Raw genomic sequence first — 27661 nt, 5'->3', positions numbered from 1 at the left:
CCTAAAGAATTAAAAACAGTATAGAAGACGGCACACGAGAAGCTAAGGATGTGGACCACGAGGCCTCCTGCTTCTCCACAGAAAGCCCAGCTGTTTTTGGAACACGTGACGATGCAGCAGCCCTTGTCTGCAAAGCGTCAGGCACATCTGCAGTGAGCCTGAGTCTCGCAGGTCCTGCTCTACTACTGACTCAAGCCAAACACGGATCAGGAATATCAGTGCTTTTACTTTGCTTCCCCAAACAAGGGTTTTTTCATGTGTGTGAGTACAGAAACCTTTGCTTAGAATTTGGAACTACAATTAAGGTAAGACTACAGAGAGGCTCTAAAGCAGGGGTGCCATACTCTGCCCTACACTTGTTCTTTTAAAATTATATTTTATCATAACAACAGCCGAGAAGGGCCACTGCCTCTCACTGCTGCCAGGACAACCCAGTGGTCCCCACCAACTCAGAAGGACAGTGGCAGGAAGCCGAGTGTCCTGGCCCCCCCATCCCTGCCCGCCCATACCCACCGTAGGGTGTGGCGGCGCTGCTGTCGCCCCCGCCACCCGCTGCCTGCTGCTGCCCCTGCGGCGCCGGCTGCTCGCGGCAGACGTAGAGGGTCAGGCGGGGCCGCACCGACCTGCAACCAGAAGACAGCGCTTGTGAGCCGGCAGGAGGGCTGCACGCGCAAGCGACAGCTACAAGAATCTAGGGTCTATTTCCTTAGGAGAACTTTACAACGTTACTTCATTATACGAAATAATTTACTAGGAAGAATATAAAAACACACACCTCACACCAACTATCACAGGTTATCACAGGTGGTCTAATCTGATGATCCAGACTCTAAACCATTGAGATGGTCGGTCAGATGCTGGTAAATTTAAGTTTCAAGATTATGTCAGCAATGTAACATCAGTAAAATTCAGTTTAATGGAATTCTCACACCACAAGTCTAGAAATACCAACGATAGTAAATGGATCTTAAAAGCCAGCACAGTTTACAGTTCTATCATTTTAATTCACAATTAGAAGTTTACATTTTTAATAACTGTTTAGTAGTGTCACATGACCTTGAAAACCATAGATTCTGTATAGCTCACCTAAATGAGAAGTTTGTTTTCTTGGCAACAAACCCAGTCGTCTTCCAGACCACAGTCCTGCCCATGTGCATTTCTAGTCTTACAGTCTACCTCTGCCCTCAGTGCCTGCATCATATCTGGGCCTGCCTGAAGGTGTACACAAAACAGTCTCCTCGTGAGCACGGCGGGCCAGCGGCCACAGCGCAAGGGCACACGCCGACGCGGCGTGGACACATCCTGCCCGCAGTCCCCACGCGAACAAGGGCACATTCTTATTTCAAGCAGAACAGTTCCTTTTAAACACGGTATTTTACCTTGACTTCAGTGAATTATAGAGCCGAATTCCATCGGCTGCACCACAAATTTGTACTAGATCTTCCTTTGTCAGTTTTAACAAGTCGGCACCTGGAGAAGAGCAAAAAGAATCTTCTCAAGGAAATGGGAGAAGAACCAGCAGTACAGGCTACTCTGCAGCATCTGTCTTCACAGTTTAACGTCCTTCGAAGCCATCGCCAGGTCTCCTGTGTATACACATACACATGAACAACACACACACACATACCTGTCCCTCACAGCCAAAGAGAATGCTGGCTCTCCATGTTCTCTATCAAGAAGGAACTCAGAAGCCCAGAGGCTGGAAAATCAGAGCAATGAGCCAAGAGCAAAGGGCCGACAGGAATGTCTCTTCCCAATACAGGATTTCAGTGCCTGCCTTATTCTGGCTGGGTGGAGCTCGTGAAGATGAGCATGATTCTGACCCCAGACAGTTCACCTTGAGATGACCCAGACCAATCTTTAATTTACAAAAGGAAGAAATGGAAGTCAGAGTTTGGGGGACCTGTTCAAAGGCACACAAGTTGGCAGCAGAGCTAGGACTAGGTCTCTTTTTTATTTAGTTATTTATTATTTTTGCGATACACGGGCCTCTCACTGTTGTGGCCTCTCCCGTTGCGGAGCACAGGCTCCGGACGCGCAGGCTCAGCGGCCGTGGCTCACCAGCCCAGCCGCTCCGCGGCATGTGGGAATCTTCCCGGACCGGGGCACGAACCCATGTCCCCTGCATCGGCAGGCGGACTCCCAATCACTGCACCACCAGGGAAGCCCCAGGACTAGGTCTCTTTATACTGTAACATGCTACATACAGTGCAACATTCTATAACAAACAACTCCATCACAGCAGCCAGTTTTAATACAAAAGCATGACAGAGAATTGCATATTATACTTAAGGTTTCCCCCATAAGTATTTGGTGTGTAAGTGACATGGTATCTAGCATTTGCTTTAAAGTAGGACAGAAAGGGAAGGTGGGGGGAGTGGGAGAGAATGACACTGATCTAGGCTGGACGTCTCTGGAGCTGGGTGTGGTGACACAGGAGCTCATCAGACTCTTTCTTCTATGTTTTACGTTTGAGTGTGTCTACAATCTTTTGTTTTACCTTTTATTGACGCTCAGATGTAGTTTATTGGGAGAATGAAGATGCCCTCTGGGATTAAAGCATGACCTCCATATGATAAATATCCACTTACATATGTAACGAGATTAATGGAGTTATCTACTTTTGAGGGCTTGAATGTTAAGAGCCTAATCATCTTCTAGTTTGTAAAAGGACAAAGACCAGAGAAGCACATCTCCCATGAGGCACGAGCACTGTTGGAGCTGTTTATGGAGTCAGGTAAGCAGAGACAGACGCTGTCATCTCTACCAGGGGGCTTTCCATACACACCTCTGCCAACAGGGCTCCCAGGAGCGACCAGAGACGTGTGTGCCCATCATTCACCCACACACAGAGCTGGACAGACACTGCACAGCCCTCTCCAAAACATGACTGCCTAACACGCTAAGAGAAAGAAGCCTCCCTCTCCTCCCCTTTCTACTGTTGGGAAGCTCACAGGGGAAGGAAAAGGCAGGAGGCCAAGCCACCGCGATCACCACTCAGAACTATAACACGCATCGTCTGACAGAACAGGAACCTGGGCCCTCGTGGCAGAGCCTTCCGACTGTGCAGTGCTCTCCCTGTCTCCCCTGTGAGCATCCAAGATGCGCCCCACATCCCGCAACACGCTGAAATTTTTAAATGAGTTTTTCACAGATAAAAGGCTTACTTAATCATAAAAATGTGCATCCCAGCTAGCCAACGACTTTCACCCAGCACTTTAATTTTAAAGAGACAAAGCGCTACCTGGGGAATGACTAACCATGACACAAGCACAGAAATAAAGGGCTGATGTAATAGAAAACCACGTTCTTTGTGAAACCAGGCTTTCCTCTAGGCCAGCTGTGTGCACACATGTTCTCTCCTCTTAAAAGGCTCGAGCTGCATTTGGATGGTCCCCCAACACCATGGGCTAAGGAGAGCCAGCTGCTACTTCACCGTGGCCCAGGAGGAGTTTGGCCAGGACATGTTACTAAATGTTCTGTCGGGAAAGGGTCCCAGGGCCAAATATGTTTAGAAAATGCTGCCCCTGCCCCAGCTGGCGTTATCTATTACTGTCCCTCCAAACAGGCTTCTTATAGCACCAGCTGAAGCAGCACCGCCCGGTCCTTTCTGAAATTACATCTAAATACTCCCGTAGCTTACTAGGCAAGAAAAAAACTTAAGTCTATAAAAACCATATATGAGTACATTCATACCCTCTAATGCTACATAGCAATAAAGAGGAACAAACTATTGATACAACATCTTGGATGGAAGTAAGGGCCTTGTGCTGAGAGAAAAAAAGGTAACATACTGTATGATTCCATTTATGTAACATTTTCGAAATGACAAAATCATGGAGACAGAAAATACATTAATGGTTGCTAGGTATTAGGGATCGTGGGGGAGGGGTAATTAGGGAGATCCCTGTGGTGATGGCAAGATTCTGCATCCTAACTTCGGTGGTGGTGGGCATACAATCTATACATGTGATAAAATGACACAGAACTATATACACACATAGCACCAATGTCAATTTCCTGGTTTTGATACTGTACTATGTAAGTATGTGAGAAACTGAGTGAAGGGTACACTGGAACATATCTGTGTTATTTTTGCAACTTACTGCAAAGCAAAAATTATTTCAAATAAAAAGTTAATAAAATCAAAAAAATTGCATATATCTATATACACGTATACAAAAATGAGGGCATGTAAACCTGGTGAAACAGCATCGAGTTCCTGTTCTGATCCTGCACCATAGGTCTGCAAGACACTACCACTGGGGACACTGGGCAGCTCCCTGTACAGGTTTGGGCAACTTCTTACGAATCTACATACAGTTACTTCCCCAAAATTTAATTACAGCTAATAAAAGTACAAAAACAAACGTGTGCGTGTGCATACACGAACACAAACATACCTAAAAAATTGGAGAACAGTCTTGTGTAGGAAGAGAATCTGTTTTTGAGCAGCCATTGTTGTGTTTCCTGGATCGTGGCTGAAGGCTGAAGTTGCTATTAACAAAGAAAATGAACACAAACAGAAGAAACTATTAAGGCTTACAAAAAATAATCCAAGTCACTGGCATGTTATAAAGAACATTTAAACAAAACACAGAAATCCTCCAGGTTTAAAGTTTAAAACACCCACGAAGAGCACAGGTGTGATTATTCAGTGACCCAAACAATGACTCAAACCCCTGTCAGAGGCTTCAAAATGCAGGACCCTGAAAGCATGATAGTTCAGGGTAAAGATACTTACTTCACTAGAGGCCTGTGAAACTCCATCTCCTTGATGATTTGGGGAAGAAGAATTGCTGGGGAGAAGGAAGGGGGGAAGGAAGAAAAGAATGATTATTATGATATATATTTTTTAATCAAGACATTAAAGGCTATTAAACTAGGTGAATTTAAAATAATACTGTGGGACAGAGCAATGTAACTATGCAAAAAAGAGTGCACAACTGGTCAAGGAGTCAATATGTTGATAAGATTAAGACACAGAAGGGAATTCCCTGGCGTTCCAGTGGTTGGGACTTGGCGCTTTCACTGACATGGCCCAGGTTCAACCCCTGGTTGTGGAACTGAGATCCCTCACAAGCTGCGCAGTGTGACCAAAAAAAAAAAAAAAAAAAAAAGTTAAGACACAGAGGACGGTTTAATTTGTGCCTTCTCCTCCTACATCTGTTCTAGTAAAAAAAGTCATGTTTCATGACACAAAAGGGCTCCAATGATTTCCAGGGGTGCCAGGAAAATGACAGATACTCATTCATTTTAATTAGGAAAAAAGTTTGAGAATCAAATAAGATAAACAGTTGAAAATAACTGCAAAAAAATCTGATTATGAGCTATAAGAAATGATATAGTAAACCTAAGCCAAAATAAAAATAATATCCCTTTAATGATTATATTTATCCATGATTATACAGGGTGAAATTCAAGAGAACAAAAGAAACAAACTTGTGCCACTAACCCTGTGTTTCCAGGGGAAAATGAGGACAGCTGCTCAGGGAGTGCATCCACCTTTCTGGTCCCTTCTTAGCACCTGTACCCCAGTTACTTAGGTTTACCATGTTGATTGTTTACTGTCCTCTGCCCACTAGAACTTGAGCTCCTTCAGACAGGGCTTTCTCTCACTCACATCACAGTACCCGGAACAGTGCTGGGCACCGTGGGCTCTCGGGAAATATCTAGTGAGCCTGTGTGTACACGAATTCACAGCTCCTCTCTGAAACTGTTGTCATTTTCTAGGATTATTCAGTCCCCTGCATGGTGACATGCTGGTCCCAGAGTCCAGGAGTGTCCCCCTACCCTGAAGCACAATAACCTACATGGAAACAAGCTGCCTCTTGGTCTATCCATCGCCTCTGGGAAAAGGCATGTTCTCCTTTGTTTTCTCACCAGACCCTGCTACAGACTGAATGTTTGTGTCCCCTCAAAAACCACAGGTGGAAACCTTACCCCCAACGTGCTGGACAGTATTAGGAGGTGGAGCCTTTGGGAAGTAATGAGCATTAGAAGAAGCTGTGAGAACGGAGCCCCAGGAATGGGATCAGTGACTTCGTTAAGAGTCGTAAGAGTCTGCCTCCTCCCCTCTGCTCTCCGCTGGGTGAGCACACAGGCTGGTAGCCTGCACCCAGAGAGAGTCCTCACCAGAACCCGTTCCGGCCAGCATCCAGCCCCTGGACACGCAGCCCCCAGGCTGGGAGAAATGAATTTCTATTGTTTATAAGCCACTCAGTCCCTGGTGTTTGTTATAGCAGCCCGAGCTGGCGTGACCAGAGTACAAAAATGAGAACCCTTTCCTTTTTTTCTTTCTTTTCCCCACACCCCGTGGCTTGCGGGATCTTAGTTCCCCGACCAGGGACTGAACTGGGCCACAGCAGTGAAGGCACTGAGTCCTAACCACTGGACCACCAGGGAATTCCCTCCTTTATGGTCTTAACTTTCATAATTTTACTTCCCAGCAAGAAATGTCATAACAGCGGGGACCTTCTGATCTGACTACTCAGCAGGAGCTCCTGAGCAAAGCCCCAGGAAGGACAATCTCCCCGGGGCATTGCTGACCAGCAGCTAATAGTCAAGGCCAGAAACTAGGATGAACAGAGCCCACCATTCCCATTTCTAAAACCAGAGCAAGTCTTTAAAATGGAAAGTCCTTCCTTTAAGTTTTAAAGACTTAATTAAAAAAAAAAAATTAGTGTCTTTGGGAGGGAGAAGAAATAGGGTAGAAAATGATCTTTGTTCGACATGGTGAGCATTGAAGTGTACTTTACCATAAACTCAATTGTAACATATTAAAGTCACAGTTTCACCTTAATAACTCACTGTCCTTTTCTCTATCCATGAAGCCCATTAATGCTGATTTTATCTCACAAAGAATATACCTTGAAAATGCAACCTTTTCTATAATTTCCACAGTTGTGAGTGTGTGAGGCACAACGGGGCTAGGAGCAAAAAGGCGGGAAGGTGAAGAAAAGACAGTTTTGCCCTGCAGCAGGCTATTTCTAATTACCACATACCCCAGATACACACACAAAGAGGCTGCGTAACTTGACAGGAAGGGACATAAAGGAGCACGGGCACTCGTCACGCACACCAGCTACCTGTCCGGGACGCTGCAAGCGCTCTGCTGCGGGGCCGTGAAGGTGGGCGCCGTGGAAGGGCTGCTATTCACATAGGCGGTGGGGGTGTCGGGCCATGGAGAGCACTGCGGACAGAAACAGAAATAAATTAATGGTTCGCTTCTAAAGTACATGGGAGTAATAGCCTTGTAATTCACTCTCTAGTCTGGCCAAATGCAAGATCGTGAAACACAAGACACCTAACATTCATCAAGCAACCTCACAGAAACGCATCAAACTGACTGGTGTGTGGCAGGGAAAATGTTACCTGCTGTGCGTGTCTAGACACTGATTACTCTCAGAGAGGACCTGAGGTGACGACAGCAGCAAACATTTCTAAAGGTGTTTTAAATGTGTGCTTAAGTAAAATGTGCTTTCAAGAACTTTCACCTCCCTCTTCATCCATTCCCCAGTAGGTACCTATCGAGGTTTAAAGAACAGCAGAGGCAAGAAAGGATTCAGAAGCAACGTTTGACATCGCGTGGTGACAAGGACAGTAGATCTGTCCCGCCTAGTGCTCTTTCCACCCTCTTCCCCAAGGAGCAGCCTCACCGGTACCCATGTACTTCCCCGATCTCTCTAAGGTTCATGATCATCCCCAAGTAAGATGAGACAGGCCCCACATCAAAATACATCAACTGTGGATGGTACTGCCTGTAGCCATCTACCTACCTACCTACGTTTATTGTTTATACTTTCTAGAAGGAGCAGGGTGGACTTAAATATTTTTCAGCCCTTGGCACAATTCTGACCAAAAATAGAGCCAAGATACAAAGACACACTAACTATTCCAATTAGGAATACTGAAAAAGCTAAAGTCAAAACATGCTGAATAGGCCAGGGTGGCCTCAAGTGCTGAGGATGGAGGGAATTCATCTCACTCCACGGTATTCTTTCTAAGGCTGAGAACGCCCTGGGTTTCAAAGGTCCCCTTTCATAAGCACTCTCCTCCCATTTCACACACAGACGGCATCCTGTCTCACCATGGCTGTGGGGTGTAAGGCTCTGCCAAAAGCCAAGTTAAAGACCATTCAGAGAAATCAGGGTAGACACTAAGAAAGTACACGACTCTAAAATTCTTCTCTACGTCAGGGGGTTTTCAATTCTTTGCTTTCAAAATAATTCAGGAGGACATCTTGTCAGCTGACAGACACTGAAATAATTTATTAGATCATACAAAGAGAGATCATTGGAATTTCTGGCAGGTATCTCAGAAGGAGTTCCAAGACCTGAATGACACTGCTGAAAGAAAAATAAATTTATCTAAACAAAGTTTCTCTTACCTATAAAAAATCTAGAATTTAAGTATGTTCTACCCTGTCTCATCATTCAAAATGCATTTCCAATAACATTTCTATTTTTATAGTTAAAAATTATTCATCAAAATTTGTATGATTTGTTGTTTTGATAAACTGGTAAAAATAATAAGTTTTAAATTCCTCAACTGACTTAAGTCTTACATGGTCACAGGAAATTTTAAAAATTAAATTTCAAGTTATATTGTTTGTTGTAAAAAAGTAATTAAGGTGACCATTAAAAGATTTCCAGGCATGAAAGTATGTCCTATTTGGACAATATTATTTAAGGGGAGTGAAGGAGAAAACATGAGATGAAGAAGGAAGAGCAGAGTAAAATTTCAGACTTAACTAAAGTGATGGCTTCACCTTAAGTTGTAAATACAGATATTCAAGTATGTCAGAAAATTGTTTCCTTTGCAGCTATTTAAAAAAAATTTTTATTGCAGTACAGTTGCTTTACAATGTTTTGTTAGTTTCTACTGTACAGCAAAGTGAATCAGCTATATGTATACATATATCCCCCCCTTTTTTGAAATCCTTTGGAACTATTTAAATTTATGATGAAAACTTTCAGATGTCAACCTAAAAATGTGCAAGGAGTATATTCTTTTTCAAAATTCTTTTGAGTGAAGTTAAGACCACTACTGTGAAGGACTCTGAGCTCAGAAACCAAGTCTCCCCAATGGTTACAGGAGCTTCAAACAGCGTGTCTGACACCCATCAACAGCATGGGTACAGGGCTTCCTTGGTGGCGCAGTGGTTAAGAACCCGCCTGCCAATGCAGGGGACATGGGTTCGAGCCCTGGCCCGGGAAGATCCCACATGCCGTGGAGCAACTAAGCCCGTGTGCCACAACTACTGAGCCTGTGCTCTAGAGCCCACAAGCCACGGCTGCTGAGCCCACGAGCCACAACTACTGAGGCCCACGCACCACAACAAGAGAAGCCACCGCAATGAGAAGCCCACACCACAACGAAGAGTAGCCCCCACTCGCCGCAACCAGAGAAAGCCCACGCGTAGCAACAAAGACCTGATGCAACCAAAAATAAATTAAAAAAAAAAAAGCATGGGTACAAAGAAAATAAAACAAATCCCATCATCTCAACATTCTTTACAACTACCCATTAGGTATCCCCTCAGAAATGGGGAAAATGACTGCAGACTTAATGTTTCAACTATTATCAACTTTCAAAAAAGAAATCTAATTTGGCTGGAATGCATTGCTAAACCCTCTCTGCATGTTGTACCAATTTCACTATAAATGACATTTTACACAATGCCCATTCTTTTTAAACTAGGGTCTTTTGTTTTTCTTTCCAGTTTACAAAGTAGTACCTCCCCAGCTTATACAGTTTGAGGAACCCAAGATGCTGTGGGCCGCCTGGCAGGTCTCCTAACTTGCGGGTGTCACATGCTCATGGTCACCTCTACTACTTGGAAGATCTTCCCGCTACACCATTCTCCCCAGATACAAAATATTACAACACGGCATAACACGCACATCAAAACCGTATAGACCTTTCAATATCATCAAGTCTCCCCAGATCTGCTTTGGTAATTATTGCCAACTGTTTGAGGAAATAAAGCCATCAAAAGCTCCAAGTGAGCATGGCAGGTGATACAGCAAAGACACCAAATTTACTGAAACTCCATAAACATACCTATTTCACTTTTACACATCTAGATTCTTCTAGCAGTAGAAAAGCAGGGCTGTTTGACATCTAAAACTTGCCCAATAAGTAGGAGACTCAATTCACAGAACACAGGAAAACTAGAATTCAATGAAAACTGGTCCTGTTAGGAGGCCTCTACTTTTAGAAATGATGGATTCCAAGTTCTTCAATGGCCAGGCCAGATGAAACACCAAGGCTCTCCCACCTGCTTTTTTCGTAAGTTTCTCTTACAGTCTTGACCCAGGAGAGTACAGGCATACCAAGGAATATTTTCAGTGTTTCTTCTACCCTGTCATTCTTCCCTATCTTTAAAAGTAAGCAATGGTACTGATTCATCAAGGCTCCAGCGATATCTGGCCTGGCCTTGTAGAGTCACAGCTTTGGTACACTATGAACAAAGTCCCTCCCCAGGCAGATTAGAAAATGAGGACTCACTGCAGACTGTAGACACTGGCAAGCCAGATTTGAGCCGATGAAATACAGCTCAGATGCAAAGACCAACAGAGACACTAAGGGTTTGGTTGTGCTGTGGCTCTCGGGAACCTACAGTGCTGCCTCTATTCAGTGCAGGACCATCTCACACAGCGCCATGTAGCTTTGACAGGTAAGTCTGGATACCCTTTTCAATTGAAAGCCAGTTGTAACTATCAGAGAACTGTAAGAAATGCTGGCCTTCTTTTGTAGGTGCTTGAAGAAATATGTAAAATGCTGCGGATTTTCTTTTTTAAGGGATTCATCTGTACCTTGATTTTAATGAACAGGTTTCCAAGAAGACCTCTAACCACCCCTAGAAGTATCTTAACCAAACCAAATGCAGCCCTGGGGAAGCAAGCAATGCACACTTGGAAGATGTGAAATCCCAGGCCAGTGAACTGCTGACGTTTTGCATACTTTAGACTTGCATCTTCGGATGAGCTCTAGGCTATAACAGATTTCTTTAATTTACAAATTATCAGAACCATTCCTTTTAATTAGTTTATAACAAAAGGGGAAAAGTGATTTGAATTACCAGTGTCTCCCAAAAAAAGTTTACTAAGAACCATTTGTGTCTTCAGCTGGGAAATTAGGAGAATAAAAAGATAAAACTGGAGGGGCAGGCGTTCTGGGGAAGGAGCATACAGTTGTTCCATACAACTTCTGATTTGAATCAAAAAAGCCCACTTAAAGAAAGTGCAACATGGTGTGCTCCCCTGCCCCTCAGAGAGGACATTTTCAGTTTTATTGCATATATTATTTAAATGCATATAGAAGCATTTAAAATATTTTCACTCAATGCTTTAATTTGGAAATAATGTTCCTGTGATAATGCCTGTGGCTTTCATAGTCTACAGATAATTACAGATACATGTGTAAGAGTGAAAACTCCATTTCTGGCACCTTGATAGTATAAACACTGCAATGATGAAACAGTAACCATTAATATGTATGATAAGTTATTTTTAAAAATTATTTAATGTTCTCTGTTTACATTTACTGCTGGTATATAGCTGATCTAAGTTTATATAACAAGATAACCCTTTGTCAACTGTTTGATGAAGAACTGTGTTATAAAATAAAGATCTGCTCTACTTAATAAGCTGGCAAAGTTCATATTCAACCAAAACCCCCCTGGACTACAGTGGGGAACCAGGGCTGAGTGTAGCAAGGTGTCCTATGCTGGCCTGAAGCATAAGGTCACAATGCAGGTGCCAAGAGGAAACACTAATGCAGTCAAGGATTGTTTTTCTACCAGTGCTGCCAGTCAGGCTTTTAAAAGCAGACACATTCTTACGCTCCATGCAGGGAAATGGGACACAAAGTACTGCGTATGTTAACGTCAAGCTTGCTGCCATAATTTCTCCAAATATCTGTGACACTTTCTTATCAGTTACACACACGAAAAAGCAAAAACCTTTTTTAATTACACAAAAATAACTATTTTACTAAAGAAAGTATTTTCAATTAATTTCAGTGCTCGTAAAGCAAGTGTATGTGCAAAGGAGAGAGAGGGAGGGAGGAAAGGAAGGAGACAGGGAGGGAACACATTTTTGAGTGTCATTTGTTTTCTCTCCAAAACCACCCAATATGGTCAATTTTGTTTGAAAGTGTTAGATTTAGGAAATTTTCCTCAGTGAGGAACAAACAGAAAGCAGGAAGTCTAAACAAAAGCAAATTAAATCAAGACAAGGACATCAAAAACAAATTTGGCTTTACTTTTCAGTGGAAGTTGGTCCTATATCTAACACTGCACAAGGTTTCTTGCACAATGAAAAGAGAAGCAGAAGCCCTTACACTGCCTCGCTTTGCCAGAGAATCACCGTAGTCTGCTGGCAAAGTCCGCTTGCTGGACTTTTTCTGCTCATGTTCAACTGCATCTTCAATTATAGGCTCAAGCCTCATCTGGACAAACACCAAAGATTGGGATCAATGTCTTTTCATTATACAAAGAAAGATCTAATACCCTGTTTATGCCTCTGCCGTCCAATTAAACAAACGTATGACTAGCAGGATTCAAAGGTAAGGAAGATGCAAAACCCCAGCAGTGACAAACATCGGACATTCTGGGCCCCAACATAATTTCTATCAACTCCAAGGATTTTAAGGTCTGTTTCTGAGACCTGACTGGGATTTCAGCATCTTCGTCCACGATCCCACCCAGGAAACGAATCTATTAAAATCCCCAAATTTAAAGAGAATATCTTCCCCACAAATTTCACCAAGAACATTATGTCAATCTACCACCCAATCTTCCCAGACCCTTTGCAGCCAAACTCATCCTCAGAGGTGGTGCCAGAGTGCACAGCCCGGCTTCTCCTCAGAACCGGAATGGTGCCCGCATTACCTCTGTGAGGACCGTGGTGTCATAGGACGGCTGGTACTTCTCCTTCTCATGAGCGGTTCTCTTCTCCATCTTCTCTCGATCAGTTTTTTGTTTCCTATCTGCACCTTTCGGCTTAAAAACAAAGTAGACTTTTTCATCTATCAGGCTTCAGACAAACACCTTTACCAGCAACACTGGGCCTCACTTCCTCAAAGCCTAGTTTCCATCTCTTACCTTAAAAACTTTGATTTGGCAGCTAGCTGAGTGTAGATGATCTGTGTATTCTCCATTTTCATTCTGCTTAAAGGTGTCAACCTGGATCCTAAAAGGCACTCCCTTTTCACCTCCGTGCTTCCGGGGAGTAAATTCTGTGCTGATGCAGTGTACCTAGAAAATGAGTCAGGCTGAAATGGATTCAAAGTCTTGTCCACTGATTACCCTTCTACTTTGCTCCCTTTCAGATGTTGGGCCACAGGTATGAATTCAAGATCCTTTAAAAGGAACTCCCACCTATTACTCAGGTGTCTGTTGTGAATTTCTAACTGTTTTAAACATGTATGACTTTCCTTTCACAAATCCAGCTGAGCCCTCCTGAACTTTGTGGGAATGGGCTCTGCCCCATTCCAGTGCCCTCCTCGAAGGCAGGACTTGCTCCAATGATGAGCGCATCAGTACAGTAGCTTCCTGTGTCTGTCCCCTACTCCCACCCCAGACTGGACCCACGGTCCTCAGCCTTGCGTGGGGCTCAATCCACAGCAACCATCACCTCGTTACTCAGAGCCCCTGCTGTTTGCCCTCTACTGCCATCACCCCAACTCCAGCCAGCTAGTCACCTCACTGCTGTTCCTACGGTCATCAACTCGTGATCCTTCGCCTGGGGAGCTTCCACAGTCCACCAAGCCCACTCCTCACTCCACCTGCATCCATCTGAACTCTCCTGTCAACGCTTCACAGTTCACAGAGGATCCTGAGGGCAGTATTCATTTTCCCACCACTTCTGCCCACTCTTGCAACAACACCATGGTGACAGCTCCAGGGCATGGCACAGTGTCATTAACAAGACCTTGGTAATTTCTGACTGCTACACACCCCCTCTTCTAAGGACTCAAGGTTAAAACTGATTTCTGCACCAAGACTGTACACAGCCTGAGAGGTAAGGCCAGCTCTTCCATTGCTCTCATTCACCACATACCCAGTCACCCTGTCAGATGAACAATATGAGAAAATATTCAACTAATAGGAACCATGGCCCTACTGATTATTAGCTGATGGGTGATACTACTTGGAAGACCACGAAAATGCAAAATACTAAATTCTCTATAGTTCACACAAATCATAGCCTACTTCGGCCAGTCAGCAATTAACTGATTTTCCTTCTCTATATAAAGATTACCTACTCAGTAGTTTTCATTTCACCATTTACAAATTTGAACATACTATTAGAATTACTGTTAATTTTATTTTACATATAATAATACCATATCTGTTTTTCAAAAACTAATCTCTTAGGACAGCAGTCCCCAACTTTTTTGGCCCCAGGGACTGGTTTCATGGAAGACAATTTTTCCATAGACTGGGGGTGGGGTGGGGATGGTTTTGGGATGATTCGAGCGCATTACATTTACTGTGCACTTTATTTCTATTGTTATTACATTGTAATATATAATGAAATAATTATACAACTCAGCATAATGCAAAATGAGTGGGAGCCCTGAGCTTGTTTTCACTTGCCACTCACTGAGAGGGTTTTGATATGAGTCTGCAAGCAATTGATTTATTATGGTCTCTGTGCAGTCAAACCTCTCTGCTAATGATAATCTGTATTTGCAGCCGCTCCCCAGCGCTAGCATCACAGCCTCAGCTCCACCTCAGGTCATCAGGCATTAGATTCTCATAAGGAGCATGTAACCTAGATCCCTTGCATGCGCAGTTCACAGTACGGTTCACATCCCTTGCATGCACAGTTCACAGTAGGGTTCATGATCCTTTGAGAATCTAATGCCGCCACTGATCTACAGGAGGCGGAGCTCAGGTGGTAATGTGGGTGACAGGGAGTGGCTGTAAATACAGATGAAACTTCGCTCGCTAGCCTGCCGTTCACCTCCTGCTGTGCAGCCCGGTTCCTAACAGGCCATGGACACTAACAGTCCGTGGCCCAGGGGTTGGGGACCCCTGTCTTAGGAGACACAAACTGAGTATTCATGGGTGAAATGAAATGCCTGGGTGCTGCTTTACAGTATTCCACCAATAACCAAAAAGGGGAAACTACTAATAACTGTCGAAGCCAGGAGATGGGCACAAGAGGATTCATTATTATCCTCTCACTTTTGTGGGGGATTGAAAATGTCAGTATTAAAATATTTTTAAATAAAGCTAGACAGAATCTTAAAACTACACTTTTTTCAATCATATCCTTTAAAACAGCAGGTTTTGTTCAAGAGAAATGCATCTTAAGAAGAATGGAAGTTTTGATTATTGTTACTACCAGTGGTAAAAGTGATATTTAAATAATGCTTTACATATTAAGATTGTCTTTATAGGTTAGTCCATAAATGATGAATTTAGTAGATTAACTCTAACTTAACAGAGTGTGTTGTGTGTGTGTGTATAAAAAACATTACAAGATAGTTTACAAATAAGTATTTAAAGAAAATGATATCACGTATCAAGAATTCAAGCTCACCCACAGCCTCCTGAATGACGCTAGTATAACTCTAATAATGTAAGAATCCAAACCTGAATGAAAGCAGATGTGCGTTTTGCAGGATCCCACAGAAATTCAACTGCATTTAACTGGCTTGGATTTGTCTTTGTGTCAATTATTCCCACAGACATTGGAATATCTGTATTTTAAAAAGAAGTGACACAGAAACAAAACTATGAATGATTAAAAGGTTACAATCTACTATGATTCTGTTCTAATGAAATTATTATACCTCCCTGCTGAACTTTTCCCTTCAATGTTCTCCATGGTCAATCATTTCAACATAAAAACCCACCTAACGTGTATCATACTTTCTCCCACCATGATTTCTATTTCATTTTATTAAGAATATGATGGATGATGCCAATCAAAAATGAAATAAATGGTTTAAAACTCATAAAATTCCTGGCTCAGTTTCGTTAAGCACCAAAAACAACTTCATTTTTAACTATAAAACTACTCAAATAGTATGGAGGTTCCTTAAAAAACTAAAAATAGAACTACCATACGAGCCAGCAATCCCACTACTGGGCATATATCCTGAGAAAACCATAATTCAAAAAGAGACGTGTGCCACAATGTTCACTGCAGCTCTATTTACAATAGCCAGGACATGGAAGCAACCTAAGTGTCTATCAACAGATGAATGGATAAAGAAGATGTGGTACATATATACAATGGAATATTACTCAGCCATGAAAAGAAACGAAATTGAGTCATTTGTAGTGAGAGGGATGGACCTAGAGTCTGTCATACAGAGTGAAGTTAAGTCAGAAAGAGAAAAACGAATACTGTAGGCTAACACATATATATGGAATCTAAAAAAAAAATGGTTCTGATGAACCCAGGGGCAGGACAGGAATAAAGACACAGACGTAGAGAAAGGACTTGAGGACACAGGGAGGGGGAAGGGTAAGCTGGGACAAAGTGAGAGAGTGGCATGGACACACATACACTACGTGTAAATGTAAAATAGATAGCTAGTGGGCAGCAGCTGCATGGCACAGGGAGATCAGCTCGGTGCTTTGTGCCCACCTAGAGGGGTGGAATAAGCAGGGTGGGAGGGAGATGCAAGAGGGAATGCATATGGGGATATATGTATGCATACAGCTGATTCACTCTGTTACACAACAGAAACTAACACAACACTGTAAAGCAATTATACTCCAATAAAGATGTTAAAATACATACATACATAAAACAACTCAAGTCACACAGGTGACTAAAACTCTCTACGCAATCACCCATGGTGTGGTGCTAGCATATTAACAGGTATAGCTAAACAACTGCCTCATCTCTCCGTGGTCTTCTGACTTGTACCTAAATCGAGGAGTCTGTCTCCTGGGCGATTCCACTTCCAACCTTCAAGTTGCTGATGCTCTGTATATTGGAGCCGTCTGTCATGGAACACAACTCTTATGATGCTCTATGGAATAAGTAGGGGAAATGAGCACTTCAAAATTGTTCCAGCTAAAAAGCACAAGTGTTTTCACTTCTTATGCATTAGCCTATAATAGAAAAGCATACAAAAACAAATTCTGGGGCTTCCCTGGTGGCGCAGTGGTTGAGAGTCCGCCTGCCGATGCAGGGGACACGGGTTCGTGTCCTGGTCCGGGAAGATCCCACATGCCGCGGAGTGGCTGGGCCCGTGAGCCATGGCCACTGAGCCTGCGCGTCTGGAGCCTGTGCTCCTCAACGGGAGAGGCCACAACAGTGAGAGGCCCGCGTACCACAAAAAAACAAAAACGAATTCTGCTTTAAACATTTTGTAAGTGTTTTACAAAACACTGTTTTGTTCTTGGATACCTGGGTATGGGTACAATTATTTGGTGCAAAGAATTATTACTATCATTTTTTTTAACTTTTTTTTTTTGATGTGGACCATTGTTAAAATCTTAATTGAATTTGTTACAATATTGCTTCTGTTTTATGTTTTGGTTTTTTGGTCATGAGTCACGTGGGATCTTAGCTCCCCGACCAGGGATTGGACCCACAACCCCTGCATTCGAAGGTGAAATCTCAACCACCAGACCAGCAGGGAAGTCCCGGTACAAAGAATTATAACTCAAAAATAACAAGAGCAAATAAAATGGATTCTTAGGTTAAATTTTTTTTTTTTTGCGGTACGCAGGCCTCTCACTGTTGTGGCCTCTCCCATTGTGGAGCACAGGCTCCGGACGCGCAGGCTCAGCGGCCATGGCTCACAGGCCTAGCCGCTCTGCAGCATGTGGGATCTTCCCGGACCAGGGCACGAACCCGTGTACCCTGAATCGGCAGGCGGACTCTCAACCACTGCGCCACCAGGGAAGCCCTCTTAGGTTAAATTTTTATTAAAAAATTTGATACTGTAATTCAAAATTAAGGTCCATGTCCATAAAAAATTAGTAAGAATTATATTTCTATAAAGAAAACATCAGGGAATCCCCTGGTGCCCAAGTGATTAGGGTTTTGCGCTTCCACTGCAGGGGACCCTGGGGTTCGACCCCTGGTCGGGGAACTAAGATCCCCGAGTGCTGTGAGGCACAGCCCCGCCCCCCATAAAACAAAAGTCAAGGGCAGGGGGGTAAATCTGCCCACCACCCCAAAAAGAGAAACTATATGCAAAATTCATCCTCAACTATTTAACCTGCAAGTGAGATTATCTGAGGTAAGCAAGGGAAAAACAAAACAAAACAGATAAAACACAGGTAAACTTCATCCAAACACTCAGGTTCATTCCTAGGGAAGGCTTTAACTCAACGCCACAAACTCTAGGCCATTCTCTGCTCTCCACCCATCCCACCCTCACCTCCCACAGGTTTGGGCTGCCAGCTGCTGTTCCATTCCAAGAACAGGATAACAGGTCATCAAAATGGATTCAGATACCAGATTTGCACTAATTAGTGTTTCTGACATGTTTATAAATAACTGTTTCTCAGACTATGATGCAGTAAGATAATCGTATTTCCAGTAGACGCTCTGCTGGTTTGAGCAGGAAATAACTTGTTAGCGATACATATCAATACTATCTTTAGTGCCCCTGCCTTCCGCACCCCCAAAATGCTGTCCAAAACATAGCTGATAAATATTTTGAAGGGAACCATTTAAAAGTAGAAATACTGTAATTTGAAATAGTTTAAAAAGAGGCCAAGTCAGTCATTAGGACCTCTGTGGACGTCTATGAAGGCACAGTTGCCACTCTGATCCACACCCAATTCCCCACCAGCACCCACTTCACACAAGTCCTGCTGGCAGCAAAGCCCTCACAGAGTGATGGTGCTTGAGCCAGTGGTGGCTCCTGGTTCACAGTCACCAGCAGGTTGATCTCTCAGAAGTGCAGCACAGAAAATGTCATGATTTTGATTCTTCCATATTTAGTAAGAACCAGATCAAATCCACAAATTCAGATGAAAATAGTATGAGAATACAGGTATTAGTTTTAAGTGCTTTACTAAACCCCATTCTAGGTCAGACTAAGACATAAGACAGTAAAATAAGGAATATGGAGGACCATAGTTAAGAAATGGCAAGATATAAAAGAAAACCTCTTAAATAAAACTGGAAGGGGAAAAGCTGTTATCTGGAAGTTCTGACTAAAAGGAGACAATACACCTAGAGAATCAGCCACAGATAAAGGGGCCCTAACAATAAGACAGAAAGAGAACAATCAGAGAAAGCACGTCACTGAATATTTTAAGCAGGTCAAGAAGTTCCAAAGCACCTCTGATCAGCGGCATTTGATCCCGAAGACGGCCCCCCTCAATAGCAGAGTCAAAGATCATGGGGCCAGGAAATTAAACTCTAGATGGCTGCAGAGTATTTTAGGGATCCTCTAGATGAAGAAGCATGTGGTCTTTAAGAAAGTTATCCTGAAGTCTCTGGCAGTAGCAGACTGTAACTCTGAATCCCAGGCAAGCTCTCAGGATGTAACTGGATGTATTCTGCCACATCCACCAAAAATCAGACATGTGGCTTATCAAGTGGAAGATGAAACTAAGACTTCTTAAAAAGTAACCCTGTGACTTTCACAATGACAAGAGTTCACTCACATCTTCCCTTAAACAATATATTACTAGGCTGAATTTTAACCAGGTGTGGTACAATTTGGCAAAGATTTGCCGGGATGCCCAATACTTGTCTGACAATGAATGACGAGCTGGGAGCAAGACATGCTGAGAGAATCTTCAACACTGCTAGCCTTCTAGACTCTGAAAAATGAGAGCTGTTGCTCCTTGACCAAACCATAGCTGTTTGTCACTAGAGTCCAGCAGAGCATAACCAATTCAATAGGGCTTGCTCACTGGGAACAGTGCTGATGCCTTTTTAAAAGGGTGAATCTAATTAGTGTTCAATACAGGTGAGAAAGCCAATAGGAGGGAATAAAAAAAATAAGGCCATCTGACCCACCCTTTAGGGAAATGATCAAACCCATTGATGGAACACAGACATGATAGACTCCATGTTCAGATGGCACACGTGAGAATGGGTAAATAACTTCTCTCCTTCTGTTCTGAGAATGTTGGGAGCCTCAGGAGTCAGAAGAAACCTGGGAGCTTACTCCAGGTTGGCAAGACAATGATCCACTGGGGACTAGAACCTCTCACAGGATTGGGAGCTTCCTGCCCCCAGGAGTGGGAAGAGTACTCCAAAGACTCTCAGGCCTCCAGTGCTGAGCAGCTGCTTTCTGGACAAGCCTAATTTGTTAGCATTAGTACTGCTGTCCACTCCCCCCACAGGCTGCCTTCCCCATGCTCGCCAGTCTGAAAAGGGATGGGTCTTTCCAATGGAATGCCTCTCCACAATGAGGGCCCAGCAGCACTCGGGCCCCAACAGGCCTCTCTGTAGGAAGATGGAAGGACCGAGAGAACTCATCCTGCTTCTCCCTTGCTAACAGTTAGCCACAATGAAGTTTTCCCTTTTCCCAATTAAGCTTCTTCCGTAACCCTTGCCCTGTAATGCTCTGGAGTTTATGATACTGTGTGGTGCGTGACAGGTAGAGGCTAGAAGGACCCACCTTGCATGACACTGCAGGGGCCGGGGATGGGTCTGAAGGCACATCCATCCTAAAAGGAATGGGTTGGCTGCGCCTCCTAGGCCTGGAATAACGGACTCTTCATTCAGATACACCAGTAGCGTGAAGAGATCAAATTTTACTTAGAGAAATTTTAAGAGGTGAAATAAAAGTTTCAAAGTAACACTTATATTTTCCCCCCACACTATCTTTTACTTTGAAAGAGAAAGTTTCCACACTATCTTCTACTTTTAAAGAGAAACAAAGTTTCCACACTATCTTCTACTTTTAAAGAGAAACAAAGTTTTTGTTGTGGTAGTGGGTTTTTCTCCCTCCTTTAGCTGCAACTAACTTTTCTCTGGCGCTTTGTTTCCAGAGGGCCTTCACATTTACTTCACTCAGTAATTACTATAATTCCTATTTTACAGAGGAGTAAACAAAATATAGCTCAAAAGAGTTTTAATATAGCCATTACTTTCTTAAAGTGAAATTAAATAATTTTTAATAACTCCTGCAACAAAAAACAAAACTCTTGCAGTAAAACTGCTACTTTTTTGAGTCACTGCAGTATCTTTTAGGAATTTAAACAGATGGTCCTTACCTTTACCAGTTTTCCAGTGATCTCAGGCACATCTCCCATTTTCCGATTATCCAGCATGCGAATTTCGTAAGACTGACCTATTTTTAAAAATTGTGTATCAAAAACAATCCATATAAAGAACATCACTCTGTGTAACAAAAATTCAACTCAAACATACGACTGCCCAATATTAAATTCTAAAGAAGCAAACTCAGGTTAATCTTTCTCTTCCCTGCAAATCATATTTTCCTCCTTCCACTCTCAAAGAAGACTGAAGAGTTCCTCAGTCAGTTTACTTTCCTATTATCCTCTCACACTCATTATCTGAGACCAATTTTTCATAACAGCTTTATTGAGGTATAACTTACATGCCATAAAATTCATCCTTTTAAAGTGTACAATTAACTAGTTTTTAGTAAATGCAGAGCTGTGCAGCCCAAACTGCTATTAATTTTAGAGCACCTTCATCATCAAAAAGAAAACTCATACCCGTGAGCAGTCCCTTCTCATCCACCCACCTCCAGCCCCTCACAACCACTCATCAATCTACTTTCTTTCTCTTGGGATTTGGTTGCTTTAGACAGTAGATATAAATGGAATCACAAAACAGGTGGCCTTTTGTGACTGGCTTTTTCACTTATAATGTTGCCAAGGTTCATCCAGGTTGTAGCATGTGTCAGTCTTTCCTATTTATGGCCAAATTATTCAACTGAATGCATACAACACACTTTGTTTATTCATTCAACAGCTGACAGACATCTGGGTTATTTCCACTTTTTGGCTATTATGAATAATGATACTAGGAACAGGTTTTTGTGTAAACTAAGGTCAAATTATAATCCTGGAGCTTTCTCCCTTGTGTCCAATGAACCCAACTCACATCTTGTCACTGCTCAATTAGGGTCCATAAAAAAAACACGAATAGAAACTCACACACCAATCTATTTAATTAGGAAAATAAGCTGCTGCTGCCAAGAGTTAGTAATATGCTCCAAATCCACAAAAAAGATGTTTGGATTACCTGCCATTAAATAATAAAAATGACAGCATAATTTGATATGCAGAAAATTAGCAGTAATTAAAGAGTGCTTCTAGTAACATGAAGTTGAGGCTCTTTATAATAAAACTACCAATACCTTGCCCACACTCCACTGGGCTTACAAAAATATACAAAGAGTACAAGATCATAGGGTCAAAACATAAGTTACCAAAATAAGACTAAATCACTCCAAGGTTGGTGAAGGAAAACAACTGCTGTATACACCACTAAGGAACAGTCAAATTCATTCAACACACTGAGAGAGATTAAACTAAAAACACCCTTATGGTAAGAGAGATTTTTTAAAAAGTTAAATCTGCAGCATACTTAACAATGGATCTGAACCTGGAAAAAGAATAAACAATAACTTCTTTAAAAACGGAAATGAATATCCAGGAGTGGTCACGAGCCCCTACTGCCACCCTCCCAGACCCCAGGAGTGGTCACGAGCTGCTGCTGCCCCCACTGCGTGCTCCGAGGGTGTGCCTGAGCCGCTGCCAGACCAGACACCAGCCATGGCATCTACACACCCCGCCCCTCTCGGGGGTAATGACCAGCACACAATGAGTAAAGAGGCAACAGGCATCCATACTAAAAACAGCCTCGTACCAAATATATTAAACACGTACAAGCTACACAGGGACACCCCCACATAAACAGCCCTCTAAGACCAAAGTAGGTAACTTTCTCCTAAACTCACAGAGTAAGATAAACACAAGTAAAATGAATCAGCAGAGGAACCACTTCCAGTTAAAAGACCAACAGAATTACCCTGAAAGAACAAACAATGAAGCAGACCTCTTCAGTCTAAGACACCGATTTCAAAACAGAGGCAATGGAAATACTGAAGGAATTAAGAAAGGCTATTGACAGAAATGCAGATTACTGTAAAAAAAAAAAAAAAAAAACAGCTAGAAACTATAAAGATGAACCAAGAAAAATTAGAAAACTCATTTGCAGACGTGAAAGCTGAGATAAAGACAATGAATAGCAGAAAGAATAATGCAGAAGAACAAGTCAACTGGAAGATAAAATAATGGAAACCACCCAATCAAGACAGAAAGCCAAATGAAAAAAAAAAAATGAGAGCAACATAAGAGACCTATGGGATAATATAAAGCATGCCAACCTATGCATACTAGGAATTCCAGGAGAGGAAGAAAGAGAAAAGAGGACTGAAAAAATATCTGAAGAAATTATGGCTGAAAAGTTTCCAAACCTAAAGAAGGAAACAGATATCCAGGTACAGGAAGCACAGAGGGTCCCAAACAAGATAAATCCAAAACAGACCTACACCAAGACATATTATAACAAAAACAGCAAAACTTAAAGAGAGAGGATTTTAAAGGCAGCAAGAGTTCATTACAAGGGAACCTCCATAAGACTATCAGCTGGTTTCTATACAGAAACGTTGCAGGCCAGAAGGGAGTGGCAAGATATTGGGTTGGCCAAAAAATTCATTCAGGTTTCCCCGTACCGTCTTATGGCAAAACCCATACGAACTTTCTGGCCAACCCAATATATTCAGTTCTGAGAGGGAAAAATGTGTAACCTAGGATACTCTATCCAGCAAGATTATCATTTAGAATAGAAGGAGAGATAAAGAATTTCTCGGACAAGCAAAAACTAAAAGAATACAGCAATACCAAACCCATCCTAAGGGAAATATTGAAAGGTCTTCCCTAAACAGAAATGAAGAATCTATAGGAAAGAGAAAATCACAACTGGAAAATAAATCATTTAAATGAGCTAGTACAGATTTAAAAAGATTAAAAAATTTCTGTGAAAGTGATGATAACCACAATGAACAGCAAAAGGATAAACATGAAGATGTAAAAGAGGACATCAAAATTGTAAAATGGGGGCTTCCCTTGTGGTGCAGTGGTTAAGAATCTGCCTGCCAATGCAGGGGGCACAGGTTCAAGCCCTGGTCCGGGAGAATCCCACATGCTGCGGAGCAGCTGGGCCTGTGCGCCACAGCTGCTGAGCCTACACTCTGGAGCCTGTGAGCCACAGCTGCTAAGCCCACGTGCCATAACTGCTGTGGCCTGTGCACCTGGAGCCCATGCTCCACAATGGGAGAGGCCACTGCAATGGGAAGCCCGTGCACCGCGGCAGGGAGTGACCCCTGCTTGCGGCAACTGGAGAGGGACTGTCTGCAGCAGCAAAGATCCAACGCAGCCAAAAATAAATAATTAATTAATTTAAAAAATTGTAAAATGCGGGGCAGGGAAGAAAATGTAGAATCTGTTCTCCCTAAAATGTGCTTGAGCCTATATGACTATCAAAGGCAAGTAGATATAGGAAGGGGTTAACATACTTGAAAAACAGGGTTATCACAAATCAAAAACATAGAACAGATTCACAAAAATAAGAGAACATAAGTATAATATCAATACAAAAGAAAATAATCAGAACACACACACATGCACACACACACACAAGAACAAAGAAAAAGGGACAGAGAAGAAATAAAAATCAATGGGAAAATAAGGTTTAAAATGGCAATAAACATTGGGTTGGCCAAAAAGTTCCTTTGGTTTTTAAGTAAAAATAAGATACGTTTTTCATTTTTACCCAGAACTTTATTGAACAATGTATTCACCATTTTCTTCCACTACCTTCTGCCATTTTTCAGGAAACTTCATAATTCCATCTTTGCAAAACTTTTTATCTTTTTGAGTAAAGAACTGTTCCAGATGCCTTTTATAGTCTTCCAGGGAATTGAAATTTTTTCCATGAAGAGAATTTTGTAAAGACCAAAATAAATGTAAATCTGAAGGCGCAATGTCTGGTGAACTTCCCAGCCAAGCTGTAACAGTTCTTGTCTGGTCATCAAAGAAACATGCTGTCTTGTGTTATCCTGATGGAAGATTATGTGTTTTCTGTTGACTAATTCTGGACTCTTTTTGTCAAGTGCTGCTTTCAGTTGGTCTAACTGGGAGCAGTACTTGTTAGAATTAATCGTTTGGTTTTCTGGAAGGAGCTCATAATAGAGGACTCCCTTCAATCCCACCATATACATAATATCACCTATTTGGATGAAGACCCGCCTTTGGTGGGGTTGGTGGTGGTGGTTCATTTCGCTTACCCCACGATCTCTTCCATTCCACATTATTGTACAGCATCCATTTTTCATCGCCTGTCACATTTTGTTTTAAAAACAGAACAGGTGTGTTACGTTTAAGTAGAGAATTGCATACGGAAATCAGTCAAGAAGTTTTTTTTTTTGCTTAACTTACGTGGAACCCAAACATCAAAGCGATGAACATAACCAAACTGGTGCAAATGATTTTCAGTGCTCGATTTGGATATTTTGCTTATGTCGACTATCTGCTGCGTGGTATAACACTGATTGTTCTCAATGAATACCTCAATTTGATCGCTATCAACCTCAATCTCTCTACCTGACCGTGGAGCAACGTCCAGCAAGAAATCTCCAGCACGAAACCTCGCAAACCACTTTTGATATGTTCAATAAGTCACAGCACCTTCTCCATACACTTCACAAATTTTTTTTGCGTTTCAGTTGCGTTTTTACCTTTCTTGAAATGATAAACCATAATATGCTGGAAACGTTGCTTTTTTCTTCCATCTTCAATATTAAAATAGCTACACAAAAATTCACCAATTTTGATGGTTTTTTTAATGCACACTGATATGATAGCTGTCACAATAGAGTCTAACAAAATTGTTTCAAATGAAGTTAAGGATAACTAAGCAATACTAAAGCCAGCTTACAGAAAAAAAGCAAATGAACTTTTGAGCCAACCCAATACATAGCTATCAATAATTACCTTAAATGTCAATGGACTAAATGTTTCAATCAAAAGACAAAGAGTGGCATACTGGATTAAAAAATAAGAGGCTACAATGTGCTGCCTACAAGAGACCCACTTTAGGGCAAAGGACACACACAGATTTAAAGTAAGGGGATGGAAAAAGATACTTCATGCAAACGGAAATGATAAGAGAGTGGGGGTCACAATACCCATAGCAGAAAAAATAGACTTTAAAATAAAGGCCATAAGGAAAGATAAAGGACACTATATAATGATAAAAGAATCAATACAAGAAGAGGATTTTACATATATGCACTTAATAAAGAAACACCCAAATACATAAAACAAAGACTAACCAGACATAAAGGGAGAAACTGACAATACAACAATTTAACATCCCACTGACATCAATGAACATATCTTCTAGACAGAAAATCAATAAGGCAACAGAGATCCTAAATGACACAAGTTAGGCTTAATTGATATTTTCAGGACATTACATCCGAAAAATCCAGAATACACATTCTTTTCAAGTGCACATGGAACATTCTCTAGGACTGACCACATACTAAGGCACAAAACAAGCCTCAACAAATTTAATAAGAGTACAGGAATTATCTTAAGCATCTTTTCTGACAACAATGGCAGGAAACTAGAAGTAAACCACAGAAAAAGATATGAGAAAAATAAAACACGATTACATGGAGACAAAACAACATGGTACTAAAAAAACAATAGGTCAATGATCAAATCAAAGAGGAAATTAGAAAATACCTTGAGACAAATGACAATGAAAACACAACCATACAAAATCTATGGGATGCAGCAAAAGCAGTTCTTAAAGGGAAGTTCACAGCAATACAGGCCTTCCTCAAGAAACAGAAAAATCTCAAACAACCTATCACTTAAAAGAATTAGAAAAAGAAGAACAAACAAAACCTAAAGTCGCAGAATGAAGGAAATAATAACTATCAGAGAGGAAATAAATTAAGAAAAAAATAAAAAACAATAGAAAAAAAATTCAATAAAACCAAGAGCCAGTTCTTTGAAAGGATAAACAAGACTGACAAACTGCTGGCCAAGCTCAACAAGAAGAAAAGAGAGAGAACCCAGATAAAGTAACAAATGAAAAAGAAGGCTTAACAACTGATACTGCAGAAATACAAAAAACCATAAGGGAATACTATGAATAATTACACGCCAAAAATTCGACAACCTAGAAGAAATGGAAAAGTTTCTAGAAACATATAGCCCACAAAAACTGAATCAAGAAAAAATAGATAATTTGAACAGACAGATCACTAGAAGTGAAATAGAATCTGTAATAAAAAAAAACTCCCTATGAACAAAAGTCCAGGACCAGATGGCTTCTACCAAACATATAAAGAAGAACTCATACCTATCCTTCTCAAACTCTTCCAAAAAAACTGAAAGGGGGGAACACTCCCAAGTGCATTCTATGAAGCCACCATCATCCTGATACCAAAACCAAAGATACCACGAAAAAAGAAAATTACAGGCCAGTATCTTTGATGAATATAGATGCAAAAATTCTCAACAAAACATTAGCAAACCGAATCCAACAACACATAAAAAGGATTATATACCATGATCAAGTTGGATTCATTCCAGAGTTACAAGGATGGTTCAACATATGCAAATCAATCAACGTGATACACCACATCAACA

General features: G+C 41.8%; 2 protein-coding genes across 3 annotated transcripts in view; one reads left to right on the top strand and one right to left on the bottom strand.

Annotated features, from left to right (window-relative positions):
* Positions 1-620, top strand: part of FBXL2 (F-box and leucine rich repeat protein 2) — an 86118-nt gene extending 85498 nt beyond the window's left edge. The window contains exon 16 of the transcript XR_009566018.2: positions 8-620. The gene's annotated coding sequence lies outside the window, so the exon portion shown is untranslated. The remainder of the gene's footprint in view (positions 1-7) is intronic.
* UBP1 (upstream binding protein 1) overlaps positions 1-27661 on the bottom strand; it is a 70950-nt gene that overhangs the window by 5454 nt on the left and 37835 nt on the right. Inside the window, exons 4-14 of one of the 2 annotated variants that reach the window (XM_060308783.2) lie at positions 21173-21249; positions 16902-17007; positions 15614-15720; positions 13112-13264; positions 12899-13009; positions 12349-12456; positions 7089-7192; positions 4745-4799; positions 4404-4497; positions 1380-1470; positions 514-623 (exon numbers count right to left, since the gene is read on the bottom strand). In XM_060308783.2, the coding sequence (XP_060164766.1) occupies positions 514-623; positions 1380-1470; positions 4404-4497; positions 4745-4799; positions 7089-7192; positions 12349-12456; positions 12899-13009; positions 13112-13264; positions 15614-15720; positions 16902-17007; positions 21173-21249 (1116 nt within the window). The remainder of the gene's footprint in view (positions 1-513; positions 624-1379; positions 1471-4403; positions 4498-4744; positions 4800-7088; positions 7193-12348; positions 12457-12898; positions 13010-13111; positions 13265-15613; positions 15721-16901; positions 17008-21172; positions 21250-27661) is intronic. The other variant, XM_030830070.3, reaches the window with a different exon arrangement.

Source organism: Globicephala melas, chromosome 11 (assembly GCF_963455315.2).
Source record: "Globicephala melas chromosome 11, mGloMel1.2, whole genome shotgun sequence".
NCBI lineage: Eukaryota > Metazoa > Chordata > Mammalia > Artiodactyla > Delphinidae > Globicephala > Globicephala melas.
This window is presented reverse-complemented; position numbering and strand designations above follow the sequence as displayed.